Source organism: Sphaerodactylus townsendi, linkage group LG07, assembly GCF_021028975.2.
Source record: "Sphaerodactylus townsendi isolate TG3544 linkage group LG07, MPM_Stown_v2.3, whole genome shotgun sequence".
Taxonomy (NCBI): Eukaryota; Metazoa; Chordata; class Lepidosauria; order Squamata; family Sphaerodactylidae; genus Sphaerodactylus; species Sphaerodactylus townsendi.
The window spans coordinates 9,366,210-9,393,390 of record NC_059431.1 but is presented as its reverse complement, the minus strand read 5'-3'; the positions used below and the strand labels follow the sequence as shown (position 1 = coordinate 9,393,390).

The 27,181-nt window shown below is 48.0% G+C and overlaps 1 protein-coding gene across 1 annotated transcript in view; it reads right to left on the bottom strand.

Annotated features, from left to right (window-relative positions):
• Nucleotides 1-27,181, bottom strand: part of SETBP1 (SET binding protein 1) — a 291,370-nt gene that overhangs the window by 69,689 nt on the left and 194,500 nt on the right. Inside the window, 3 exon segments of the mRNA XM_048503805.1 lie at nt 22,699-24,392; nt 24,394-24,935; nt 24,938-26,152. Coding sequence (XP_048359762.1) covers nt 22,699-24,392; nt 24,394-24,935; nt 24,938-26,152 — 3,451 coding nt within the window.

Sequence of the window (27,181 nt, the reverse complement as noted above, 5' to 3'; positions counted from 1 at the left end):
AGTCGGTAGGGGGCCTCCTCGCTGGTCGTACCAGGCATCGAAGCCGGGCCTCCTTGGAAGCAAGCTGGAATGGAAGACAGGATGGATGTTACTAAGAGAGTTAGGCAAATCTAAACGGGCAGTGACATCATTAATCACTTTAGTAATCTGAAAAGGTCCCACAAATCTCTTGCCAAGTTTGGAAAATTTATGCACGTCTCTAAGATTTTTTGTAGATAAATACACCCAGGAGCCCACACGCAGAGGGAAATCCGAGCGGTGTTTATCCGCCTGCAGTTTTTGGGAGTCCTTTGCTTGTTGTAAGGCGGTCTGGACCAACTTCCATCCCTCGGCTAGGGATGAAATCCATTGTTGAAATTCTGGGGGGTCCAACGCAGCCGCGGGTGGTTGTGGCAACGGCGAGAGGGAGCAACCAGACACAATTTCAAAGGGGGTTTTCTTTGTACTACTATGAACTGCATTGTTATAGGCGTATTCGCAAACGGAATAAGCTCGCACCAATTGTCTTGGTGGTAGTTGGTGTAACAACGCAAATACTGCTCTAGGGTTCTGTTCGTTCTCTCCGTCTCGCCGGGCCACTTTGAACGTGGTAGGGGGCGGCGAAGGCCGGGGCGGCCCCCAACAACCCCAAAAAAACGCTTTCCAAAACTTTGAGATGAATTGGGGGCCGCGGTCGGAGACCACCTTAACGGGGGCGGAATGGAGACGGTAAACATGTTGAATAAACAGCCGTGCCAACTTAGGAGCGGAGGGGATGGAAGCACATGGAATAAAATGGGCTTGCTTAGAGAATAAGTCTACCACCACCCATAAAACTGTGTTGCCATGACTTTCGGGCAAGTCTGTAATAAAATCCATAGAGATGACCTCCCAAGGGCGGGAGGCTACCGGGAGAGGTTTCAGCAGTCCATGGGGCTTTCCCGGAATGGTCTTGGCTTCTGCACAAACCGGGCAGCCTTTAATGTATGCCTCAATGTCTTTGCGCATTGCGCGCCACCAGAACTGCCGGCGGGCTAAATGCAGAGTTTTCAAAAAGCCAAAATGTCCAGCTGAACGGGCATCGTGGCAAGCCTCAAGAACCTGCTTGCGGAGGGGAGGCATCGCACCAACATTCCCTCCGCCAAACTCCATTCTCCAAACGCAATTGGGAGTCTCCTTCGCTGCTGGAGGCTCGTGCAGCCCCGCCTCCTCCAGTTCCCCGCGAGGAAAGGAGAGACGAGACTGGGAATGGGGTGGAGGAGAAGTGGACGTTTGAGATCGGGTGACAGCCAACCCCAACTGGGAGGGGGAAAGAACAGTGCGCGGAATGTCTCGTGAAGGCAGCTCCACCCCCCTCGGTAGGCGCGAGAGCGCGTCAGCCAGTTTGTTGGTTTTCCTGGGAAAATGGACTGTAAAGAGAAACGAGAAAAGAAATCGCTCCAACGTAGTTGTTTCATGGACATCTTGAGGGGGGTGGAAAGAGCTGCCAGGTTTTTATGATCCGACCAAACTTGAAAGGGGTGCTTAGCCCCTCCAGCCAGTGGCCAAGTGGAGAGTGCTACTTTGATGGCCGCAGTCTCTTTGTCTCCCACAGTCCAGTTGAGTTCGGCACCAGAGAACTTTTTAGACAAATAAGCACACGGAACCAGCCTACCATCTTTATTTTTTCTGCAACAGGGCTGCCCCAAGTGCTTTGTCCGAGGCGTCCACGTGAACCACAAACGGGAGATCTGGGTCAGGGTGCTGTAGGATAGGTGCGGTGGTACACGCAGATTTTAATAGTTGAAAGGCTGGTTGACATTCCTCAGACCAGGAAAGGGGCCCCGGGCTTGGCGGACAGTGGATCTTTACCCTTAGTGCGTAAGAGGTCTGTGAGAGGGAGAGTCAGTTCAGCAAATTGGGGTATAAAATCACGAAAGAAATTAGCAAAACCAAGAAACGACTGGAGTTCTTTGCGGTTGGTGGGGGCAGGCCATTGGAGGACTGCGTCAATTTTAGCAGGATCCATTTTAAGCCCTCGGCGAGATCCCGTAACCCAAATAGTCAATGGAGGTCTGATGAAAACAGCATTTGGAGAGTTTGGCAAAGAGAGAGTTGTCAAGCAAGCGTTTCAATACCTCTGGAACCAATATTTCATGCTCTTCTATAGGTTGTGAGTAAATTAAAATGTCATCTAAGTATACAACAACTCCCTTGTACAGCAAATCATGGAGAACTTCGTTGATAAGGGCCATGAAAGCTCGGGGGCCCCACTTAACCCTATTGGCATTATTAAATATTCAAACTGTCCAAACTTTGTATTAAACGCAGTCAGGTGTTCATATCCTTCAGCAATTCTGACTCTGTAGTAAGCTTCTCTCAAGTCCAATTTAGTAAAAATGCGTCCTTTGCCGAGTGCATCTAAAAGGTCCTTGATCAAAGGCAAAGGATATTTATTGGACAGGGACCGCATTGAGACCTCGATAGTCTGTGCAAAGCCGTAAAGGCCCGTCTTTCTTTTTGACAAACAACACGGGAGCAGCGTGTGTGTGTGGGGTAGCCCGCCGGATGAACCCGCTGAGCAAGGTTCTTGTCTAAGAAGGCACGAAGTTCCTTCTCCTCATTGGGGACTCATGCGTAGATTCTACCCTTGGTTAGTTGTCCCCCTGGTTGTATGACAATTTTACTGTCAGTGTCTCGGTGGGGTGGCAACGGATCGCCTTCCTGCTCCTGACATCCTCTGGCTAGATCCTGATATGCAGGTGGGATGCCAATAGAATCGAGCAATCACTGAGGAAGCCAGAGAGGGGGGGTGTGTCAGGAGACGCTGGGTTTTCTTCCCAATTCATGTGTTCACCGCAGGGAGGGTCAGTGAAGTCTAGGATCCTTTCTTTCCAAATGAACTTTGGTTCATGTAACAATAACCAAGGCATGCCCAAAACAATGGAGTGATTGGCCACTGGCGCCAAAATGAAACTAATTTTCTCCCCAATGGTCGGCGCAACGGAGGAGAACCGGCTGTGTTTTGTACTGGGCCGGTCCTTCGTTTCGAGGGCTGCCGTCCATTTGGGTGAATGGTATGGGCTTAGCCAGGGGAATTCGGTCTAGACCTAGCTCCTCTGCCACCTGGGGCCGCATTAAGCAGTGGGAGCAGCCGGAATCCACAAGGGCCGCAGGCTATAATGCGAGCGTGTTTAGCGGGGTTGGCCAGAAATGCTTGAACAGTAATGGGAGCGCTGCCTTCACTCACCGCCAGAGTCGGGCCCATGTCCATGGGAGCTGAAGAAAGGCAAACAGCTGCTTCCCCCTCCTCTCGGTCGCCTTCGGTCACCGATTTATACGAGCCAGTGGGAGGCGTCCCTGACCTGCGTGGTGGTTTGGCAGACGGAGTGCGCGGAGCTGGAGCGTTGGTTTTGCTTCTTGGGACAGTTGGCGGCTAGATGACCTGGCCCTCCGCAGTAAAGACACAATCCAAGTCGGCGACGGCGCTCAGAGGTGGTTTCGTAGGAGCTGCTGGGCTTGATTTGGTGGACACAGTAGTGGTTTTAGGGCTTAGGCTGCCTCCTTTGACGAGCGTATTCCAAACGAGACGCCACCTGAGACCCCAACTGGATCCAATCTGCAATGGTACGAGGAACCCGAATTAAAACACCGTTTGACGTAGTTTGCTGTCCACAGCATCTGAGAAGTATTCGCATTTCATGCGCTCAGGCCACTCAGGAGGAAGTCGAGCAGCCGCCGCACGAAATTCACGGACAAATTCTGCAAACGGGCGGTTGCCTTGCTGGATGGTTTTGATGGTGCGGATGGCTTCATTCTCGGCGCCTGGATCTTGAAAGCGCGCTCTTAAAGCTTGGAGGAATGCGGGCACTGTACGAGAGTCCTCATCCTGCAAATCCAAAACAGTCACGAACCAGTCGGCTGCTGCCCCATCCAGGACTGAGCCGATGTCCCGTATTTTTTCGCGCTCAGACCGGTATAGATCATCATAGTCTTCCAAGTGGGCATTGAGTTGCAAGATGAAGTAGGGAAGTTTGGAAGCGTCCCATCAAAACGGGCTGGTATCGGAGGCCGCATAGTAGCCCCTGCTCTCGACGGCTCTTGGCGCCTGCTGGGGAGGTGGTTGCGCGGGTTGAGCAGGTTGGGCAGGCAGCTGTTGTACGGGGGGAGCCGGAATCGGGCGCTGCTGGCACGGTTAGTGGTGGCAGGACCCAGATACGTGGCCCTGGCACCGGCATGATCAGTAACAGCATAAACTCCAACTTGGGGCTTCCCGGTCTGCTGCCTCTTTAGTTCCCTCTCCAACGCAGCCAGCTCCCTCTCCTTGCGAGCCAATGCATCCTGGTGCGCATGCAGCAGCTTTTTCTCGCTCCAATTTAGCCAGTTCGTCCTTCCGCTTAAGGGCTTCAGTGAGCTCACTTTGCGGCGCAGAGCCTGAACGCCGCGTTGCCGTTGTAAATCCAGTCTGGAACGTTCCAGGACTTTGTCATGGACTGACCGATTCTGGGCATATTGTCGTTGGAGCTGCCCTTGGCCCGTCTAACTCGAGCTGGACTTCTTTGCGCTTGCTGTTCCCGGTCCCTCTGCAGGTTTCGCTCTTGCTGCAACTGTGCCCGTTCCTCCTCCCATAGCTGGCGCTCACGGTTCCATGCCGCTTGGGGCGTCTCGCAGTCGCCCCACTTCCTCATCCCAGTCCTCTCTCGATGGGAGAGGAAACCGGTCCGGCTGGGAAGGCAGGCTTTCTTCGGACTCCTCGTCGTCTGGAAGCGAGGTATCGGAGGCACCGTAGCCGCCGTAGCCACCGGTGGCTCCCCGAGGCACCTCAGGTGCGGTTGCTGGCCCGGGATTAGGGGGGTCCGATTGGGAAGCCTGTAATGGATACCCCTCCCAATTCCAGGTTTAGTCCCGGTGTCCTTTGGACGGGCCCCAGTGCTGTGCCACGGTGGTTCTTTGGGAGCATCACCAAAATACGAGTCCAGGAATCGCTCAATGGATTCCTGCTGCCGCATGAAAGGTGGTCAAGCCCGTCTCCTCCATGACAGGTTGCATCTGAGGTTTGTAATCCACACGAGAACGGGTAGAGATCCGATCCACAGGCGCTCGATCCATAGACAGCTTCCAAACGACTCATGGAAGTCCCCATGGTCGCCGCCACGCCCCTCGCTCCAACGGAGTAAAGGAAGACTCGTGCTGATACGTAGGATGGGAAAGAGCCACCAGCGAGGCCCGTTCTCCTGCTGGTTCCTCCAGATCAAGAAGGGAAAGGTCGGAGCCCTCTTTGGGGGCTACCGCACCTTCCGCAGTAACATTCAACCTCTCCATCGCAAGACAAGAGGTCCACTACACAGGAGTATAGATGAATTAGGATTCCTGCCACAATGTAAGGAATTCCATAGAAGCAGAAATAAAAGGCTTTTTGGAGTAAAAGTCCATTTATTAAGACATCTTAGAAAGCTCAAATACACGCAGTGGCAGGAATGACACTTCCCGCCAGAAGCACAGGTTATAATACCAGTCACCCCATCCCCCTTTCCTGCTTCCCATGGGAACAGAGGCTTCATCTCCCGCGCAAAGATAAAGTCTCCGCCGATGCATCTGGCCCATCGCCCGGGCTGTGGAATGCACTCAAGGTTACCTCACCATCAACACCATTGAATCCTTTACAGTCTACCCCTTCTGACACGGGATAGCCAGAAAATGGTTGAAGAGAGAAATCCTAGAAATGTCAGGCAAAACATCATGCCCCAGTTTGGGAAAGCCCCTCAAGAGTTAGCAGAGTTATGCCTCAAAAATCACATATGAAGAAGAAGAAGAAGAGTTTGGATTTATATCCCCCCTTTCTCTCCTGCAGGAGACTCAAAGGAGCTTACAACCTCCTTGCCCTTCCCCCCTCACAACAAACACCCCGTGAGGTGGGTGGGGCTGAGAGAGCTCCGAGAAGCTGTGACTAGCCCAAGGTCACCCAGCTGGCATGTGTGGGAGTGGACAGGCTAATCTGAATTCCCCAGATAAGCCTCCACAGCTCAGGTGGCAGAGCTGGGAATCAAACCCGGTTCCTCCAGATTAGATACACGAGCTCTTAACCTCCTACGCCACTGCTGCTCTCATATGACTTTTGTGATGACGTGCCTCTTCCGCCATTTTGTGGTTGTATCAGGCTAGGCCGGGTGAGGCAACAGCCTCATACGGAAGATTCTGGGTACAACAGGTAGCAAATTTGAAGGCAATTGGAGGAAGGTGAGGACATCTTCATGACAGCTCTAGGGGAGGTAAATGGAACTTTCCCTGCTCAGTTTGGATTTATGCATTTCTTTATTTATATCAACACTTTTCTCCCCAGCTGGACCTCAAGGTGGCTTAGGGGCTTTCCGCACTACAGAACGGAGCTAAGGTCGACTCGGTTCCCTTCAGTGGGGGGCGATTCCAGGCTGTCCGCACAGCAACTTACTTGGCCCCCTGGAACTGAGCTACGTGGGCGGGATCATCTTGGTGCCTGTTTCGCTCCTCAATCGTGATTGGAGCTTGTGTTACCATGAGTAATGGGAGCGTTTTTTTTACAGTTTTTACAGTTTACAGTTACATGCCCGCCACGACTCTCCCGTTCTGCGCATGCCACAAAAGCGGCTCCTGATTGATTGAAGGGAGGAGGTGTCGTTTCGATGTGTCTGCACTTTGAAGCTTCGAAGCAGTATCGACCTTGTTCCAGCAGAAAGGTGCAGTTCATAACTGCGACAGGGATGTCGCAGTTCTGAGTGGGGGGGGGGGGAACTGAGACAAAACAACGTTGAGCTCAGTTGCAGTGCGGATACACTGAGGTGAACCTAGATAGAAACCAGTACAATTCTGTCAGTGTGGAAAGCCCCTTAGAATAGCATTCTCTTTCCTTTGTTCTTCACAAGAAGGCTACCTGAGAAAATGGGAGGGCAAGCCACAAAGTACAGCTCGATCTCGTCACCTCTGAGAAACTAAGCAGGATCAGTACTTGCATGGGAGGAGATTCTGCAGAGGAAGACAATGGCTGAATTCCCACTGAAAATGTAATCTAGATACAACCAGGTTTCAAAAGAATCGTTACCTTTTCATCCAGGTTCCAACATCCTCACTGCAGCATGTTTCTAGTGAAGACGTCTAGGCCTGCCACTTTGAAGGGGCGGGGGGGGGGGGGCGGCTGTCAGCAGTGCAATTGTTAAGCTAGCAGCACCAACATTTCAGAGTTTCTTTAGGAGATGCTCCTGATGATACCACCCAGTTTTTGTAAAGTTTGGTTCATGGGGGCCAAAGTTATGGACCCTCAAATGTGTAGCCCCCATCTCCTATTAGCTCCCATTGGAAACAATGGGGGACGGGGGCATCCCCTTTGGGAGTCCGTAGCTTTGGACCCCTGGAGCAAACTTCACAAAACCTGGGTAGTGTTGGTAGGAGACCCTCCCGATGATTCCACACAGGTTTGGTGAAGTTTGGTTCATGGGGGCCAAAGTTAAGTTTGGTTCATGGGGGACCCTCAAATACGTAGCCCCCATCTCCTATTAGTATATATATAAACCTTTATTAGGCATAGAATCCATATAACAGCCAATATTGTCCAAACAAGTATCCCATACATGAGAACCATCGCAGGTAATCATTTCAAAGTTTCTATAAGGAACCTAGCTACAAAAGTTAAAATCTCGGAGGCGGAATTGTTTAGTAGAAACATAATCTTCCCCACAGTAGAGTATTCATTAAAGATTACAGGACAAAGAGCAAAAAGTCTGGTCCTAGATCCCTCGTATTTGGGGCAGTCGAGCAATATATGTTCCATTGTTTGAATTGCTGTGGTACAATGAGGACATTTCCGCTCTTGCAGGTCGATTTTTCGGAACCTTCCTTGTAGCATAGAGCAAGGGAAGGAGTTACATCGAGCCCTAGTGATTATCCATCTATGCTTGGGCTCCTGAAGTAAACTCAAATAATCTGCCATGTGATTGATTTCACAAAACCTGGGTAGTGTTGGTAGGAGACCCTCCTGATGATACCACACAGGTTTGGTGAAGTTTGGTTCATGGGGGCCAAAGTTAAGTTTGGTTCATGGAGGACCCTCAAATGTGTAGCCCCCATCTCCTATTAGTGTTTTTTCAAAAAGGTGCATATACAAGCAGGTCCAGGAAAATCCCATGATGGGGGGGGGGGGGGAAGCGCCAGAAACAGGACTGATCTGTGTTTTGCGGTTCGGCAGTGGCGAGATCGCCTGGATATTTCGAGTGACTATCCCAGGATTAATCGCCAGTGAGAAATCACCCAACGGCAAACCACTCCTGCTTAACCATTTGCCTTGACAACATCTGGCTGGGGTCACCATAAGTTGGCTATGACACTTTACACACACACACACAAACACACATGCAGAGCTGAAAAGAGGTCCTCAGAAGAAATCTAGTCTGCTTGCTCACATCTTATGAATGAGGGCAACCAAAATGGTAAAAGGGCTGGAATCCATCCCCTACAAGGAGAGACTTAGGGAGAAGGGGATGTTTAGTTTGGTGAAGAGAAGGTGAAGCGGTGACATGATAGCCATGTTTAGATATTTGGAGGGATGTCATGTTGGTGAGGGAGGTAGCTTGTTTACAGCTGCTCGAAAGACTAGGATTAGGAGTAATATCTATCTATCTATCTATCTATCTATCTATCTATCTATCTATCTATCTATCTATCTATCTATCTATCTATCTATCTATCTATCTATCTATCTATCTATCTATCTATCTATCTATCTATCTATCTATCTATCTATCTATCTATCTATCTATCTATCTATCTATCTATCTATCTATCTATCTATCTATCTATCTATCTATCTATCTATCTATCTATCTATTTTTATTGTTTAGTTTTATATCCCGCCTTATCCCCGAAGGGCTCTGGGCGGCGTACAACAAAGTTAAATCACAATTCGGCTAAGTACAATCAAAACTAAACAATTAAGATCCAATATAAATAAATTACTAGCTCCCCATTTAAAACAGTGGTTAATACAAGTTTAAAATCGAATCGGGCGCCCAGCAAACCCATTTTTTAAAACCCTCCCTAAATGGGAAGACTGCTGACTCCATCAATAAAAGATGTAAACAAACAAAGATGGGAGGGGGAGGGGCGCATGACAACACGGTTCAAGGTGAAGGAAAAGATATTCCACGTAAACCTCAGGAAAAACTTCCTGATAGTAGGAGCTGTTCGACAGTGGAATGCACTACCTCAGAGTGTGGTGGAGTCTCCTCCTTTGGAGGTTTTTCAACAGGCTAGATTGCCATCTGTCAGGAGTGCTTTGATGGTGTGTTCCTGCATTGCAGGGTTGGACTGGATGGCCCTTGGGGTCTCTTCCAACTCTATGATTCCATGATCTTATGAATATGTTTCTTTCCTTTCCGTGGTCAAAACATAAAGAAACTCCATTCTGGCAAACATCTGTGCCTATTTAAGGCTTTATCTTTTAGGGCCGTTTCTGGAAAACCAGATCATCCCGCGGACCATTTACTAGCAGGAGCGGGATATTCATCTAGCAAACAGTGTCATTTGGATGAAATGAAACTGCTTTTAAAACTCCCTTGGAAGATAGGAGGGTGGAGAGAATCTATAACTTCCCGGCGGACAGAGACAATGGGCTGTAATTTAGTCTTCGATGGTAAAATATTACAGAACTAGATGATGGATTTGGTACATCGCTTCCTACTAAAAGGGCAAATCCTGGGTTTCCTTGAGGCTATTCGTAGCTATCACGAAAGCTGCAATGATCCATCTGCTCCAGTTTAATATTCCCCATGAAATCTCTTTGCTGCAGTTTAGAGCAGCGCAAGAGTTAAGAGGTTAGGAAAGTTCTCGGTTGGGGTGGGGAGAGAACGTTTGACTCAAAGCAGCACTTGAAAACAAATCTTTGGTGGGCGCATGACAACACTGTTGGGGGGAAAGTCTCATATGGATCAGCTACCCTGTTTCCCCGAATATAAGGCATCCCCTGAAAATAAGACGTGGGAAAGTTTTTGTTTGGAAGCATGTCCGACAAACAGAACACAGAAAAATAAGACATCCCCTGAAAATAAGACATAGCGCATCTTTGGGAGCAAAAATTAATATAAGGCACTGTCTTATTTTCGGGGAAACACGGTAGCAAGAGGAAGCCACATCTCAGGTGGGCACCGCAGAACGATGGGGCTCCAAACTTTTTGAACCTGTAGGCGCGTTTGGAATTCCGACATGGCGTGGTGGGAGCAGCAACAAAATATTTCCAAAGTGGTCCTGAATGTAGTGGTGGTGGGTCCTTATGGAGAGAGCATAGAGAGGGCCTATTCAACCTGTGTTTCACCAGCTCCACAGGATATAGACTGAATAGCAAATCAGGTTCAAGATGTTGGTTTTGACTGTTCAAGCTCTTAAGCTGTCTGTCAACAGTAGAAGAAGAAGAAGAAGAGTTTGGATTTATATCCCCTCTTTCTCTCCCGCAGGAGACTCAAAGGGGCTTACAATCTCCTTGCCCTTCCCCCCTCACAACAAACACCCTGTGAGGTAAGTGGGGCTGAGAGAGCTCCGAGAAGCTGTGACTAGCCCAAGGTCACCCAGCTGGCATGTGTGGGAGTGTACAGTCTAATCTGAATTCCCCCAGATAAGCCTCCACAGCTCAGGCGGCAGAGCGGGGAATCAAACCCGGTTCCTCCAGATTAGATACACAAGCTCTTAACCTCCTACGCCACTGCTGCTCCTAGGAAGGAACGTCCTCACTACTATAAGCTCAGTAGGAAGAAACGTCCCCACTACTATAAGCAAACAACATACAAATATACTGTCGAAGGCTTTCACGGCCGGAATCACTTGGGTGCTGTGTGGTTTCCGGGCTGTATGACCGTGTTCTAGCAGCATTCTCTCCTGACGTTTTGCCTGCATCTGTGGCTGGCATCTTCAGAGGATCTGATGTTGGGAAAGCAACTGGAGTATATATCTGTTGGAGTGTCCAGGGTGGATGGAGAAACCTTGTCTGTGACAAACCTTCAGGAAGAAACTATGAAAATGAACAGAACTTGGCTGCCAGTGTTGAAAAATACTAGAGTCAAGACAGTGTCTAACCAGCTCCACACAAACGCAGGATGACCATAGACAAAAGAAACAAAGGCCAGGATACTTCTATTCAGATGCTCCCACCAGTGACCTTGCTATCTCCAGTGTTACTCCCATGCTATAGTCTTCATTGTTACTCATACTTCTATTCAGATGCCCTCAACTATTGACCTGGTGCCTTCTTTGTTACTCACAGACAAGGTTTCTCCACCCACCCTGGACACTCCAACAGATATATACTCCACTTGCTTTCCCAACATCAGATCCTCTGAAGATGCCAGCCACAGATGCAGGCGAAACGTCAGGAGAGAATGCTGCTAGAACACGGCCATACAGCCCGGAAACCACACAGCACCCAAACATACAAATACAAGAATATAAGAACTTAAGAAATTTCTCTCTGTCAACATTTTCTACCCTGTGCATAATTTTATAGACTTCAATCATATCCCCCCTCAGACGTCTCCTCTCCAAACTAAAGATGGTTTATTGAAAGCCACAGTGAATATACCTGTTGGGTTGTCAAAAGAGTATGTATGTATGTATGTATGTAGGTAGGTATGTAGGTAGGTAGGTAGGTCGGTCGGTCGGTCAGTCGGTCGGTCGGTCGGTCGGTAGGTATGTTGACTTATATTTAATAAATATCTAAAGAAGTAACACAACCATCCACACATTCCCCGAACTGGTCAGGAGCCTGATTAATATTACACAGCTTAACTGAATGTACGCTATATCAGAAACAAGGTTGTATGACATGATCCCTGGAGCACAATTCTTAAATACAATTAAATGACCGGATTTTGCACACTGCTATATGCTTATTGTTGGAGAACAGTTAAGGAGGACTAGCAGCATCAGCAGCTGTTTTAGGGTGGCAAAAGGAAAACCTTTCTCAGAATATACTTTGCAAATGCAGCGGAAGTGCCCAGTTGGAAAGTTCATCTATCGCAGCAGGAAAAGAGAGAGAGAGAGAGAGATAAAAGCCGGCAAAGAGATAACCATTTTCAAGGGCTTGAAAGGAGCACCCTGTTAGGAGTGGAACAGGCTCCAGGGACCAATGAGACATATCAGACAAGGCAAAGGAGAAGATCATGTTTCCGTTTGCCCTGGTGGGTCGTCATTATGCTGCCTGTACATTGAGCAAACTGGGCTGGGGGGGGGGGGGGGGATGCAGAAAGAAAGAGGTATGCCGCACATGGATACAAACCTACACAGCCAACACGAAATGAACATTTCACAGCTGCTAGGAATAGGATAATTGGGATCCCACTGCATCTTGTGAAGGGGTTTTCCTAAACAGCAAACCAATTAGGGCATAAGCAATTTGGTGAGCGGCACAAATTCATCAGAATAGAACAGTGACGGCGAACCTTTTCGAGACCGAGTGCCCAAATTGCAACCCAAAACCCACTTATTCGTTGCAACTTTGCAACTTATTCGTTGCAAAGTGCCAACACAGCAATTTAACCTGAATACTGAGGTTTTAGTTTAGAAAACATGGTTTGCTCCGAGGTGCAAGTTACTCGGGAGTAAGCTTGGTGAAGCAACCGTGCAATGCTTCGAACGGGTGAATCATGACCCTAGGAGGGTTTAGTCAGAAGCAAGGCCAGCCTAGATACGTGTGAGGGGGTGATTTTCCGCTCCCCCCACTTGATGAACTCTGTGCGCGCGTGCCCACAGAGAGGGCTCTGAGTGCCACCTCTGGCACGCGTGCCATAGGTTCGCCACCACTGGAATAGAATCATAGAATCACAGAATCACGGAGAAGACCACAGGGGCCGTCAAGTCAAGGGCCATTCCACTATCCAATACTGCCCACTTCGTTATTATCACTTGGTTTGTTTCTTCAGTTGGATTTCAGGGAGCTGCTTTTAGAAAACCAAGTTCTACGGGCAGGAGGAGCCAGCTGGATGGGCCGTGGCTAAATCGTGGCACCTCTCAATCATCGGACTATTTGCTGTACTTAATGACCCTGCCAAGGGAAAAATCCATTTAGTTATTCCAGATTTTTTTTGGGGGGGGGGGTAATTTTTAAGTAGAGCCCTGCTGGATCAGACCAAGCGTCCATCCGGTCTAGCATTTTGGCCGGGGCATCTATATTGTTCATCACAGAAGTGTGTCATTAGATGCTCTATGCTGATTCCTAATGATTTCTCGGAACTGCAGAGCTTAAAAGGTTTCCAAGACAAAAAAGAACACCAGGATTCTATAGCTGATGGTTGCTGCAGAAGTTCACAGAACAAAAACTGGCATTCAACATGTGGATTCTGCAGTGGGCTAAAACCAGTGTTTGGAAACAGCTGGCTCATCTCTCAGAAACCGCACATTGTTTGGCCAACGGAGGCGTTGTCTTCAGGGACAAGGGTTGTTATGCAACTTGTGACTCAGTCACAGAGGTGGGATCCAACCAGTTCTCACCACTTCTCTAGAAGTGGTTACTAATTTTTTTTTCTGAGTGCCGAGAAGGGGTTACTAAAGCAACCTCCCTGCCCAATAGGGACTGGAGGGGCGTGTGTGCGGCAACGCCACTGTTTGAATCCCACCCCCATCGGAACCTGTTATTAACATTTTTGGATCCCACCACTGCTCAGTAAGGTTCCGCGGAGGGATACAACAAGGGGTTGGCTGGTTTCATTTGGACCAGAGAGCCTCATCAAGCTATCCGTTTCTCCTCTGTAAGAGGAAGGGCATTAACCGAATGGCAGCCATCCGAATCTCAAATCTTTAATTAGAAAAGGCCCTTTCACACTGATGCTTGACTGGATTGGCATCCAACAGATGGCAGCCCGGTCCCTCTCCCAGCCTTCTTTGTGTCCACATTGCAAAAGAAATTTGGTATTTTTTCTCTGGTGGAAATACAATAAGAACATAAGAACATAAGAACAAGCCAGCTGGATCAGACCAGAGTCCATCTAGTCCAGCTCTCTGCTACTCACAGTGGCCCACCAGGTGCCTTTGGGAGCTCACATGCAGGATGTGAAAGCAATGGCCTTCTGCTGCTGCTGCTGCTCCCGAGCACCTGGACTGTTAAGGCATTTGCAATCTCAGATCAAAGAGGATCAAGATTGGTAGCCATAAATCGACTTCTCCTCCATCAATCTGTCCAAGCCCCTTTTAAAGCTATCCAGGTTAGTGGCCATCACCACCTCCTGTGGCAGCATATTCCAAACACCAATCACACCTTGCGTGAAGAAGTGTTTCCTTTTTATTAGTCCTAATTCTTTTTTCCCCAGCATTCTACAATGGATGTCCTCCCCTGGTTCTAGTAGTGATTGCCAGGAGAAAGAGAGAAAAATTTCTCTCTGTCAACATTTTCTACCCCAGGCATAATTTGATAGACTTCAATCATATCCCCCCTCAGACGTCTCCTCTCCAAACTAAAGAGTCCCAAACGCTGCAGCCTCTCCTCATAGGGAAGGTGCTCCAGTCCCTCAATCATCCTCGTTGCCCTTCTCTGCACTTTTTCTATCTCTTCGATATCCTTTTTTGAGATGCGGCGACCAGAACTGGACACAGTACTCCAAGTGCGGTCGCACCACAGCTTTATATAAGGCCATGAGAATCCTTGCAGTTTTATTATTAACTCCTTTCCTAATGATCCCCAGCATAGAGTTGGCCTTTTTCACAGCTGCCACGCATTGAGTTGACATTCCCATGGAACTATCAACTAAGACAATCACGGCTGCCATGCTGGAACAAAATGGGGATTTGGTGCAGTGGGGCAGCATTTGCTTGGTATGCAGAAGGCCCAGGTATGATCCTTGGGGAGTGGGCCCATGTCTTGAAGGAGGCAGTGGCAACATCTCCAGCTGCTGTCCAATCTACTGACTATGTTTCCCATGCTCCTCGGCTTCCCTGAACGTCCTCCTCGGCACCATTTTCCCAGTTCACTCTGTTTATGCAATGAAAGATATATTGGACTATATCAGGGGTCTGCACCCTGCAGCTCTCCAGATGTCCATGGACTACAATTGGCCATGCTGGCAGGGGCTGATGGGAATTGTAGTCCATGAACATCTGGAGAGCTGCAGGTTGCAGACCCCTGGACTATATGCCAACAGGCAGTGACCACAAAATTACAAGTGTAATGGCTCGCTTCTGGGCATCCATTTGTAAATATGGATTCTCCACTTGATAGGACCAGGAAGTAGGTGATGTGAAAGACCAAGGAAGCTTATTGGTAGAGCATTTGCTTGGCGTGCAGGAGGTCACAGGTTCTATTCCCCATCATCTACACTTAAAAAGACCAAGCAGTCGGTGAGATGAAAGACTTCACTGGCTCACTGGTAGAACCTCTGCTTGGAATGCAGATCGTCCCACCTTCAATTATTGGAATCTCCAGTTGGTAGGACCAGGCAGTAAAGTGGAAGACCTCAGGAGCTCCTTGGTAGAGAACCTGCTGGGCATGTAGAAGGCTCCTGGTTCAATCTCTGGCCTCTCCAGTTAAAAGGTCTGACAATAGCTCTGCCTTGGACCCTGGACAGCTACTGAGACCTTGGATAGCTACTCAGAATTAACAGAGTAGACAATAATGACCTTGACGGAGAGTATTAGCTCCATAGGTTCATAAAAATGATACTCTGTGGATTACAGTATCCTAAGTACAGGAAAGCCTTTCTGATGTGGGATAGAACGGTGGACTCTAATCTGGAGAACTGGGTTTGATTCCCCATTCCTCCACATGAAGGGCACACCCTCATCTTGACCACTTGTTTCTTGGATCCTTGCCCATCATGGCAAATTAAATCTAACCAGGGAGGATTGACTGGGCGGGTCCTGGAGGTGGTGAACACCTCCTTGGGGAGTGGAGAGGAGGCCCATGTCTTGAAGGAGGCAGTGGCGACATCTTCCTTCGCTGTGCAATCTACTGACTACGTTTCCCATGATCCTCGGCTTCCCTGAACTCCCATGCTGGCAGGGGCTGATGGGAATTGTAGTCCATGAACATCTGGAGAGCTGCAGGTTGAAGACCCCTGGACTATATGCTAACAGGCAGTGACCACAAAATTGCAAGCGGAATGGCTTGCTTCTGGGCATCAATTTGTAATTATGAAAAGCGACACCTGGCGGTCGGATGGTAAGGGACGAGATGCCTTTTAAACATGATACAAAGAATAGTGAAGTAACTGAATTGATTTAGATGTATTGAATTATGTGTTATTGTTATGGGTAGTTGGGGTAGGATAGATTATATTTGGGTAACTGTAAATGTGGGTCATTTGTTACATGTTAATATTTGTTGATGTCTTATGTGTTTCAATAGTTTCATGTAAGTTTTATGTTCAATGTGTTTTTTAAAAAAGAAAATTAATAAAAAATATTATGAAAAAAAACATGATACAGTTTTAATGTCCAGTTTGATTAGTTGAAAGTAGGGTTTGAAGTAGAGTTTGAGGTAGCGTTTTCAGGTACCTCTTACAATGCTGATTAACTTTTAATCTATGTACTAATTAATGTAAATACTGTATTGATGGTGATGACTGGCTGTAAGATGTTTTTTTTTTACTGGTTATTGACCGTAAATAAATCCTCCTCCTCCTCCTCCTTCTGTTTATTTGCAGCATTTCTGTTTTTCTTTTTTTTGGGGGGGGGGGGAGACTGTTTGAGAAATCGACTATACGAATAGACAATCGCAGCACAAGCTTTGAAGCACCATTTTCAACGCAGAACTCAAAAGAAAAAGGAAAAAAAGAGAGGAAAATTCACATAATGGCGGCCAGGAATTGTTTCAAGGGGGTGAGCGCAGACCTACATTGTTTTATAGGTGGGGGGATTGAAATGTTTTAGGCAATTTGTGCGGATTGGGGCCAAGATGCTGCAATGCAAGATCACACCAGCATTGTTATATTTTATTTAAGAGGATGCTGTATGGATTTATTACCTCTTATGCAGATAATTACTACCATTACACCATTATTATTATTATTACACTATTGCTTTACATGGAGTAACAACAGGTGGGAAGGAAGAAAAGAGATTAAAATAAGGACAGCGACGTGTAAGCAGAGGTATTACCATGGAAGCAAATGTAGCAATTACAGTGTTGGGTTCAGAACAGGCAGATTGGGGCTTCAGTCTCCCCTTTTTCTGTCCAGCCTACCTCACAGGGTTGGTGTGAGAGCAAACTGAAAGAACTATCTCAGTCCCATCTACCTCACCTCACAAGATGTCTGCTCTGGGGAGAGGAACGGAAGGCGGTTGTAAGCTACTTTGAGACTCTTCACAGGAGAGAAAGGAGTGGGAGGGATAAATCTAAACTCTTCTTCTCTTCTACAAACTCACACCACGGTCTCAGGGAAGTCACTTAGCTTTGCTGTCTGTTCCATGGAAATAAGCATTCAGAAGGCGCTGCCGTAAGAATTACCGCCAGAGAAATTATACGAAGGACTTGGAACACCTAAATATCTCGTGTAAATGTTCCCTGTTACTAAACCTGCATTTATCGCTACGTAATGTGTGAAATGGCCTTTCGCCGTAGCAGGGCGAAGGAAGAAACGGGACCGGGACTCCTGTCGAAAGGGCAAAAGTCAAAAGAAAACGTTACGCCGCCGGCTCAGACAATCGTAAACAGGCAGATATTCATAGAGTTTAATGAGCCCTTTTGGCTCCATGGTTTTCTTGGCGAGAGCTTGTTCTCGCTTTAATATATTTTTCTTTTCCTCCTTGTAGTACAAAGTATGGCTCTGGTTAGCTAAACACTGATGACTTTTCCATCCAAATAATACTTTTGACAATGAACAAACCGAGCTCATAATCTGCAGCTTGAAGGATTAGATCATGGAGAGGAATACATATTTGCAGACATGAAAATAAACATACCGGTTTCAAAAAGCTGGAACAGCAAACCCAGTTGAGTCGGAGCGCAAGAAAAGGTGGCTCCCCCCCCCCATTCATGAGTAACTGTTGTATTTTTAAATCCTTTAAAGAACCTCTGCAAATCTATTAGCTCCTTACTTGCCGAGAACTGGTACCTTACCAATTAGGTTTCCTTTGTGAAAATGTATGGAGCTCCCAGCAGTCACGTAGCTATAATGGGGACATCCGGGGACAAATGCCCAGGTGGTATAATGGTTAAGAGCAGGTGCACGCTAATCTGGAGAACCGGGTTTGACTCCCTGCTCTGCCGCTTGAGCTGCGGAGGCTTATCTGGTGAACCAGGTTAGCTTGTGCAACGCACACCGGCTGGGTGACCTTGGGCGAGTCACGGAGCTTTCTCAGCCTCACCCACCTCACAGGGTGTTTGTTGTTGGGGGGGGGGGAAGGGAAAGGAGATTGGAAGCCCCTCTGAGTCTCCTTACAAGAGAGAAATGGGGGATATAAATCCAAACTCTTCTTCTTCTATAACACTTAACCTGGAGAAGAGAAGGTTAAGGGGTGACATGATAGCCATGTTTAAATATTGTAAGAGATGTCATGTTGAAGCAAGCTCGTTTTCTGGTGCTGCAGAGACCAGGACAAGGAGTGATGGATTCAAGGTATAGGAAAAGAGATTCCACCCAAACTTTAGGAAGAACTTCCTGAAGGTCAGGGCTGTTCAACAGTGGAATTCACTGCCTCGGAGAGTGGTGGAGTCACCTTCTTTGGAGGTTTTTAAAGAGAGGCTGGATGACCATCTATTAGAAGCAGAGGTGGGATCCAGCAGGTTCTCACCAGTTCCCGAGAGTGGGTTACTAATTATTTGTGTGTGCCGAGAGGGGGTTGCTAATTGGGTCCGCTTTTCCGTCTCCACGCCCTCGCCTCCCCGAGAGGCATTCTGCCTTTGAACGTGAAGGTTCCATAGAGCAATTGCGACTAATAATGTAACTCCCTGAACTGGGTTAATCCCAATTCATGGATTCTACTGCAATTCATGGATTCTCAGCCTTTCGTACCTTTTATCTCACCAGTCTCTATCAAAGAACCTGTGTGTTTCACCATTGGTGTGTTCAGATTTGTGAGTTGGGGCATGACCTGGTGCAAAAAATTTTTTGGGGGTTGGGTAGGGTGGCTGCCCATGGGGGGCATCCAACTCAGGTTTTGCCCAGGGCTCAGGTTTGCTTAGGTATGCCTCTGTCCCCTTTGCTGTGGGGGGGGGGGGCTGGCGAGGGAACCTGTTACTAAAATTTTGGGATCCCACCACTGGTTAGACGTGCTTTGATTGTGTATTCCTACATGACAGGAGGTTGGATTCGTCTCTTCCAATCCTACGATAAAGTTGAAAAGGTTGGAAGTAACGTCTGTAATTTAAAACAGTCTTCGTTGCATGCGTTATGCTGTGCGTTTCACACTGCACTCTACATTTGTCATCATTCTTTATGATTTATTAATGCCTTATAATGTTTTGCTGCATTGTTCCCCAATCTTGAAATTCCTACTTTGCTCTCCAGATTATGCTACGATTTAGTGCAGCATTCTCTGATTTTGTTGGTAGCACGATACTGTTGTTTTTAGGCGTGATCTGCCTGCAGTCTCAGCAGATTTTAAATGAAAATAAGTAGAGGCACAAATATGACCAGAAAGCCATTTTCTCCTGACTGAACAGGGGAACGGCACTGTAACTTAACCTTCACTGTGCATTCTTAGCCTGTTTGGTTATTTTGGGATATCAATACATTACTTCAGGTTGTGTTCTGTTTACCTCTTCTGAGCCAGAGCTTGAACATGAGGTAAACATGAAGTAAAAGCAGCGGCGTAGGAGGTTAAGAGCTCATGTATCTAATCTGGAGGGACCAGGTTTGATTCCCCGGTCAGCCGCCTGAGCTGTGGAGGCTTACCTGGGGAATTCAGATTAGCCTGTGCACTCCCACACACGCCAGCTGGGTGACCTTGGGCTAGTCACAGCTCTTTGGAGCTCTCTCAGCCCCACCTGCCTCACAGGGTGTTTGTTGTGAGGGGGGAAGGGCAAGGAGATTGTAAGCCCCTTTGAGTCTCCTGCAGGAAAGGGGGGATATAAATCCAAACTCCTCCCCCTCCCCCTCCCCTCCCCTCCCCCCCCCCCTCCCCTCCCCTCCCCCTTCTTCTTCTTCTTCTTCTTCTTCTTCTTCTTCTTCTTCTTCTTCTTCTTCTTCTTCTTCTTCTTCTTCTTCTTCTTCTTCTTCTTCTTCTTCTAAAATCTGGGTTATTTAAACATGCCCTAAGTCACAGTTACCTGACCGGTCTTTAGAATTTGACCTGTGAAAAGTTACACTAACAGAGAAACAGATTTTTACGCTCTTCCTGTTCGGTTAACTATGGTGATGATGGACATCGTAGAGATTGGGGATGCTCTCTTTTCTCACCACTTAGCAAGAAGAAAGGCGCACAGCTGGAGCGTGCCTTACGCAAACTCGACTGACACAAAACAAGTCTCCTCGGCAGCTGTGCAAACGGAATGGCTCCCTGCACCGAAAGGGTTTGCTCAGATGTTTGGCAGCTCAATGCGAAGCACCTGTCCTCGGAATCACCGACATGACGAGAAATTACTTCCAAGCGAGCGATCTTCAGATCGCGGCATAAGTCACGGCTTCTCGAGGTGGTCCGACATTCCACGGTGCCACCACAAAGGCTGCTGGGAGGTTGTCTTATTGAAATGTCAGCCTACTGTGAACCGTTTGGAAGGTGCGGAGAGATAACTTCCCAACTGCTTCCCCTTCTGATCACACCTGGCCCCCATTCCCTCTGTGATTTGTACTGCAGATGTTTAGACGGATGCTTTTTGTTAATATTAAATAGACGTGAGTAAGCATACATACGCTATATCTTTACTTAGAGCCACTGTATTGTGGTTTGGCCTTGTTTGTTCCTTGATATATCGTTTCTTTGCTACACTATACTTCTGCTTTTGTTTTTACCAATGAACTTCTTTGTATTGGACCCGAACAGAGAGACCACTGAAAATTATTATTATTATTATTATTTATTATATTTATAAACCGCCCTCCCCCGGAGGGCTCAGGGTGGTGAACAAACAATAGATAGAGCACAATAAAATCAATAATATCGAGATTTAGATAATCATTAAATAGTGGCTCTATATATATTAAAACCAACCCCATTAAAATGCAGAGTTCTAACATCAGATATATCGATGGCGTCCTACTAATAAATCCCCTAAGAAAAAAGAGGGGGGAGGAGGGACGGCAGGGTCCACAGATGTTGTAGAAAAAGGGGGGGCATCAGCGGCCGGACTCCCCAAAGGCCCAGTGGAACAGCTCTGTCTTGCAGGCCCTGCAAAAATCATTAAGATCCCGCAGGGCCCGCGTCGCTGGAGGTAGAGCATTCCACCAGGCAGGGTCCAGAGCTGTAAAAGCTCTGGCCTGGGTGGAGGCCAGCCGCATCATTGAGGGGCCAGGGATCACCAGTAAGTTGGCCTCTGCTGAACGCAGAGGCCGATTTGGGGTGTATGGGGCAAGACGGTCCCGCAGGTACGGAAGGTCCCAGTGATGAATGTCTACCTGGGGAGGCCGTGCAATTTCTAGCCAACTTACTAATTGTATTATGGTGACAGGGAGCATCTCCACACCAGTGAAGCGGATCCAAATTAAGCGGGACACTTAATAGGAGGAAGACTCCTTTGATCGGAGGAAGGCTTCAATTCTGAGGTAAAAGGAAAGGTTGAGCATCCACCCCAATGGCAGGATTTGCTGGGGATGTGTTACCCTCTTGCGGAAACTCTTCATGTAGCTGTGACAGTGTGGCAGAAGAAAGTTTCTCTGTAGGCCTCTTCAGGGGATATGTTTTGGGTGAAAATGTTGGGTGTGAACAGGGACGAGTAAACACATGCCTCATTTCTGGGCGTTATGATCAAAGAGGACTTGACCTGGGGCGTACAGACTGCCGCAGTGGTTAAGAAGGCCCAGCAAAGACTGTACTATCTGAGACTTTTAAGGAAACAACAACTGAATGGAAAACTCCTGGTGTCCTTTTACCGCTGTGCTATAGAGAGTGTCTTAACCTACTGCATCTGTGTATGGTTCTCCAGTTGCACAGTGGCAGATAGGAAGGCGCTCCAAAGGGTGATCACTACTGCCCAGAGGATTATCGGCTGCCCTCTCCCCTCCTTGGAAGAACTCTATAATTCCCGCTTCCAAAGAAAGCCCAAAATATTCGGAGAGACCCGTCTCATCCAGCACACTCTCTTTTTGAACTGTTACCATCCGGCAGACGATACAGGTCTATCCAAACTAGAACAAAGAGGCTTAGAGACAGCTTCTACTCTAGAGCTGTGGCTATGCTAAACTCCGCGGCTTCGTGTTGATGTGTTTGGGGCTGTGTAGGGATGGGTGGAGGAAGGGGAAAGTGAGGATGATGTGGGCGAGTCTGAAATTGTGTGCATCGAGGAATGCTGCTGTAAATTTCGTTGTGCGTGCACAATGACAATAAAAATGCTCATGCTTATCTCCACAAGATACGTCTGAAGATAGCCATCATTCATGTCCTACAAATCAACCTCTGAGTCTCTTTGTTAACTGTGTTATATAACGTCATGAAACAGAAGGTACCCTGAATTCCTTTCCTTCCTACTTCATTTTCCATTTCCTTTAGTACCACATCTACAGGACATCACACAACCATTTAAAATTATGAACGTCTTTGAAAAGGTGGGCAGATATAAATACAGCAAACCGACAATGGATATCAAGACAAGTAGTAGCAAGAGAAAGTGAGCAAAGCACATCTTTTGTAAATTAGGTCTCTTACCTGAAGCAGCAGAGGAATCGTAGCAACTCCTGTCTCTCCTGCTCGTTCTGAAGGTCTGAAGATCCTTCTCCCTGTAGGTCCCGAATCCTTCGAAACTCCTCCGTTTGCTCCCATTCCCGTCGCTGTCCCGCTTTTCGCTCAACGAGCTGATCTCACCGAACACGTCCAGAGATTCAGACCTCGCGTTACTCTCGGCATTCCCAGAGTACCTCTTTATGCACGAGTCGATAGGGTCATTGCCCGAATCACTCTTATCCTTGCTCGGCACCCACTGCTGGGTGTCCGAGAGTGACAGTGTAGACAAGGTGTCCACTTCAAAACTGCTCTTGGAACTTTTGTGCCCCGTGTCACAATGCTGGTGCTTCTGCTTCTCTTTATGCTTGCTCTTCTCAGTCAGCAAAGAGAGGTCTTTATCCGAGACGCTTAATCTTTCACTAACGGAATGGCTGGAGAAGCCGGTGGACTTGCCAGCAAAGAGACTGCTCAAGTCGTCGTGAGCCCCCAATATCCGCTCATCCTTGTGTTTGTGCTTATGCTTGTGTTTCCTTTTGTGAAGTCGGCCACTGGGCATGCTCGGCCCTGCAACCTTCGGAGCGGTCAGTGAAGAGTGCACGTCCCCGAGGTTCATCCCGACAGGGGTCTGCAGGTGAACGCCATGCTTCACTTTATGCTTGGCAGTATTGGGCATCTTCATGTGCGAGCTTGTGTGGAACTGGGGAGGGGGCACGGTAGGCCTCATAAACGGAGAAGCTGCTCCGAGCGTGTGGGACAAGTACAACGGAGCTGGGTACTGACCGTAGTAACCAAGATTCATCATAGGCATTGATGTGTAAGGCATTCCATAGGGTGCATAGTAACTCCCACTGGGAATAGGGTAACCAAACCCTTGTAAAAAAGGCACCTTTGTCATGGTGTCATTGGTTTTGGCAGGTCTACCACGCTTCTTCTTAGACTTCAGGTCGGAGGTCCTGCGAAGATACAGCAATGGGTCATACTGGATATATGGCACAGGGTAATAATGATCAAAGTTGATCCTGAAAATGCTGGGATATGGATTTTCATGATAAAATGTGTAGCTCCTGTGGGAAATCCTGAACACTTGGAACTTGCTGATGAGCTCTTCCAGGTCTGCGAGAAACTGGAGGTTGTCCCTGTTCTGAAGGTTCTTCCTCTTCCTCTTGTGCTTTGGTTTTTTCACGGTCTCGTGAGAGAGAAAGTTATCGACAATGAGATGTTTCTGCCGGTGGCCGTGTCTGTTCTTAGTGCTGGTGTCGGACTGAATTGCCTCTGGATTGTCCAGGCTGCAGAAATCGAACGAGTACCTTCTGCGAGATTCGGAGGTCTTCTCCGCTTGGTCAGAAGTACTGTTGTTGTCCGTCCCAATCCCACTGTCGCTGGGTATGGTTTCCTCACTGTGAGATTCGCTCACAGGGGAGAGCGTGACTTCCTTCAAGGAGCCTATATCGCAAAGGTGGGAAGGAGAATTGGCCATTAGCCTGGGCGGGGACAATTTCCAAGTCCCGCCGTGTATCCCTTTCTGGGTTTTTGTGGGAAGAGCGCTGATGGGCTGCAGATTTGGCATAGTTTTCAATTCTGAAAAATTCGTTTCAGTGCTGGCAGGGCTAAGGTTGCCGTTAGACCCCACTAACTGCGTCGAAAGCGGATGAACAGCTGCTGGTGATGGCGCCACGAGAATGCAGGTGGGAAGGCACTGCTGGGTTTTCTGGCTGGCTAGAAACAGGCCTCAAATGTTTGATGGCTGTCTTCGGTTCCTCCAACGGGGGCTGCAACTCAGACCGTGGCTTTCTTCCCCTCTTCTTGCCGATATAGATTGTCCCCCTCTTGCTCACATTGATTTGCTTCCCTAGTCGGGCATCAATGGTTGGAGCCCCCGTAGTCGCTGGTGGTTGCGTTTTCATTTTCAAAGCTATGTTGCTTGAGCAGGATAAGATCTGGCTCAACAGGTTCTTCCTCTTGAGGGTCTTCATTTTGTTGATGGTCTTAATGGTTTTCTTATCCAAGACGCCGAGCTTGCCAACCTTTTTGTGGAATTTCAGCTCGCTGATGGATTTATCTTCTCCCGGAGCCATCTGGGCCAACTTGGCCAAGTTCCTTCTCCTCTTCCTTTTTTTTGTACCAGGGAATTCTCGGTTGATTGGACTGACCGGGCTGGTGGATGTTCCTTCGTGGATGGTTTCGACAGTGAGCAGTGGCTGCTTCTTTGGTCGCCCCCTCTTCTCTTCTTGATGGGAGTAATCACAGTAAGACTGTCTGTATTGGTATAGAGAGGACTAGATGGAGTTATGGGATACGCTGATGGAGGTTCTACCATCAACTTCTCAGAAGGACCTAGGGGAGGTTCCCGGAGCATACTCTTGGGTTTGCTGCAAGTCCACCTCCGTTTGGCAGCAAACTTTGGATGTTGAACCTCTGGTGGTTTGCTGGATGCAGGAGTACCAATGCTCATCGAAGGAGGCGCCACAGTTGTGGACTTTCGGAGCCTGGTGGCATTAGTTGCAAGAGATTTATGAACTACCTCATTATTTTCCACTGGCACCAACGGTGGCTCGCTTTCAGTAGCTTTTCCTTGCTTTGCGACTCGCAGATCTTTTTTGCATACCTCTGTTTGTGAGTTTGTCCTGCTGGCTACATCGTTGCTCACGGGGTGTCCAGAAGGCGGGGTTTTCTCTGGGATATTCTTGTCAACAGCATTTTTGGGGGTCTGCCGTTTCTTCCTTTTGTGGCCAGGTGGCTCTATTGTCGGAGCCTTGATGGGTATAGTGATTCGCACTCGACTGGAGTCACCTTCCGAAGTGTGGGCAGAGTTGGGGCTTTGTCTAGAAGGCGATGGCTTGGTTACACCAGTATCCTTTTTCCCTTCCATACTCTCATGAGTCTTGGCCTCAAAGGATTTCTGAGTGTTTTTCACCCATTCTATGTCTGTGTGTTGGACGGTTTGGTTGACTGAATCTTTTTTACTGGATTTTTTCTTTGTGCTGCCAGTGGGTGGATCAGGGGCTTCCATCGGTCCCCCTCCCTCCTGGCTCAACAGTGGCAAAAAGCTATTGCAATCAGACGGATTCGTAGACTGAGAAGTTTTACCAAGGGCGTTGGATCCTGGGACCAGGCTGCACCCCGTGTGGTCTTTATTATTTCCGGAAGCCAACTGGCCCCATGTGCTGCTGGCATTAGATTTCTTAGACTGGGATTTGCTGAAAGCCACAGTGGTCTCCAAGGCAGGGATCTTGGCGGAGTTGCTGGCTTCTCGGTTTGGCTCAGGGTCAAGGAAGCGGGCTTTGGAAGCCGAACCAGAGTCAGAGCTCGCCGACCAGTCGAGATGATGCTGGTTGTTGCTTTTTTGCTGGTGCCTTGATTTTAAGGTGTCACTGGTGAAGTCCTGCTGGTGCCCCGAATCGTAGTGCACAGCAGCATGCTTTTGCAGCCGGTCATAGACCTGCAAAGAGAGGAGAAGAACATCGTCACAACGTCCCGAATTTCTGGCACGACTGCCGTCCGCAGAAGACTACTATCTGACGCACGGACTACAAAGCCTTAATGCAGCAAAATTAGGCAGCAAAATAAACAGCATTAGTCCAACTGTAACCCTCATGCTTTTTGTATCTGCTGGTGTGCAATTGGTCAGTACTTCGAGGATCAGGGAAGTACAGAAAGGAAGAAAGTGAAGAGAGCAATGCTGTCACTCCCGCGATAACTGACTAGTTTCCATAATTTAGTATTTGCAGTAGAGCACCTTACACTCCAGATGCCAGGGACTACAATTCCCATCAGCCAATTGGCCATGCTGGCAGGGGTTGATGGGAATTGTAGTCCATAACATCTGGAGTGCCAAAGCTTCGCCACCACTGCTCTATATTGTCGCTACACATACGGAACCTCTCTTGCTAGGTTAGGACATGCGCTTAGGATTATGTGTGACACACCCATATTATGGTTCTCCAGTCACAAGACTGCTCCCAAATCATTCCCATGGCAAAAATGGCCCTGTAAGGAATATTTTTATTCATCCCTGCTCTTATATGCTACCAAATGATCTAGTAAAAATATATATATTCTGAATCCCATTCACTTGATCCCATTGATCCAATGAATCCCATTCCCATGATCCTCTGAAGATGCCAGCCACAGATGCAGGCGAAATGTCAGGAGAGAATGCTGCTAGAACACGGCCATACAGCCCGGAAACCACACAGCACCCAAACCATTCACTTTATTTTTCAACTCCCGTTATATTTCAGGGGGACTTTGCAGGGATCAACACAACATTGTCGCAATGGATTGCAATAGTTTTAGGGCAGGATTTGAGAGCCAATGTGGTACAGTCCCATCCTCTTCAATGGCTTTCAGGGAAAGTAACTATACTTGATTACTGTACAACAGTAGTGAAATGTGGATGATGCCGGGAGATTGTAGGTTGGATCTACAGACATGCTGTAGGGGTGACTCCCTTTCTTGGTGCTACCCT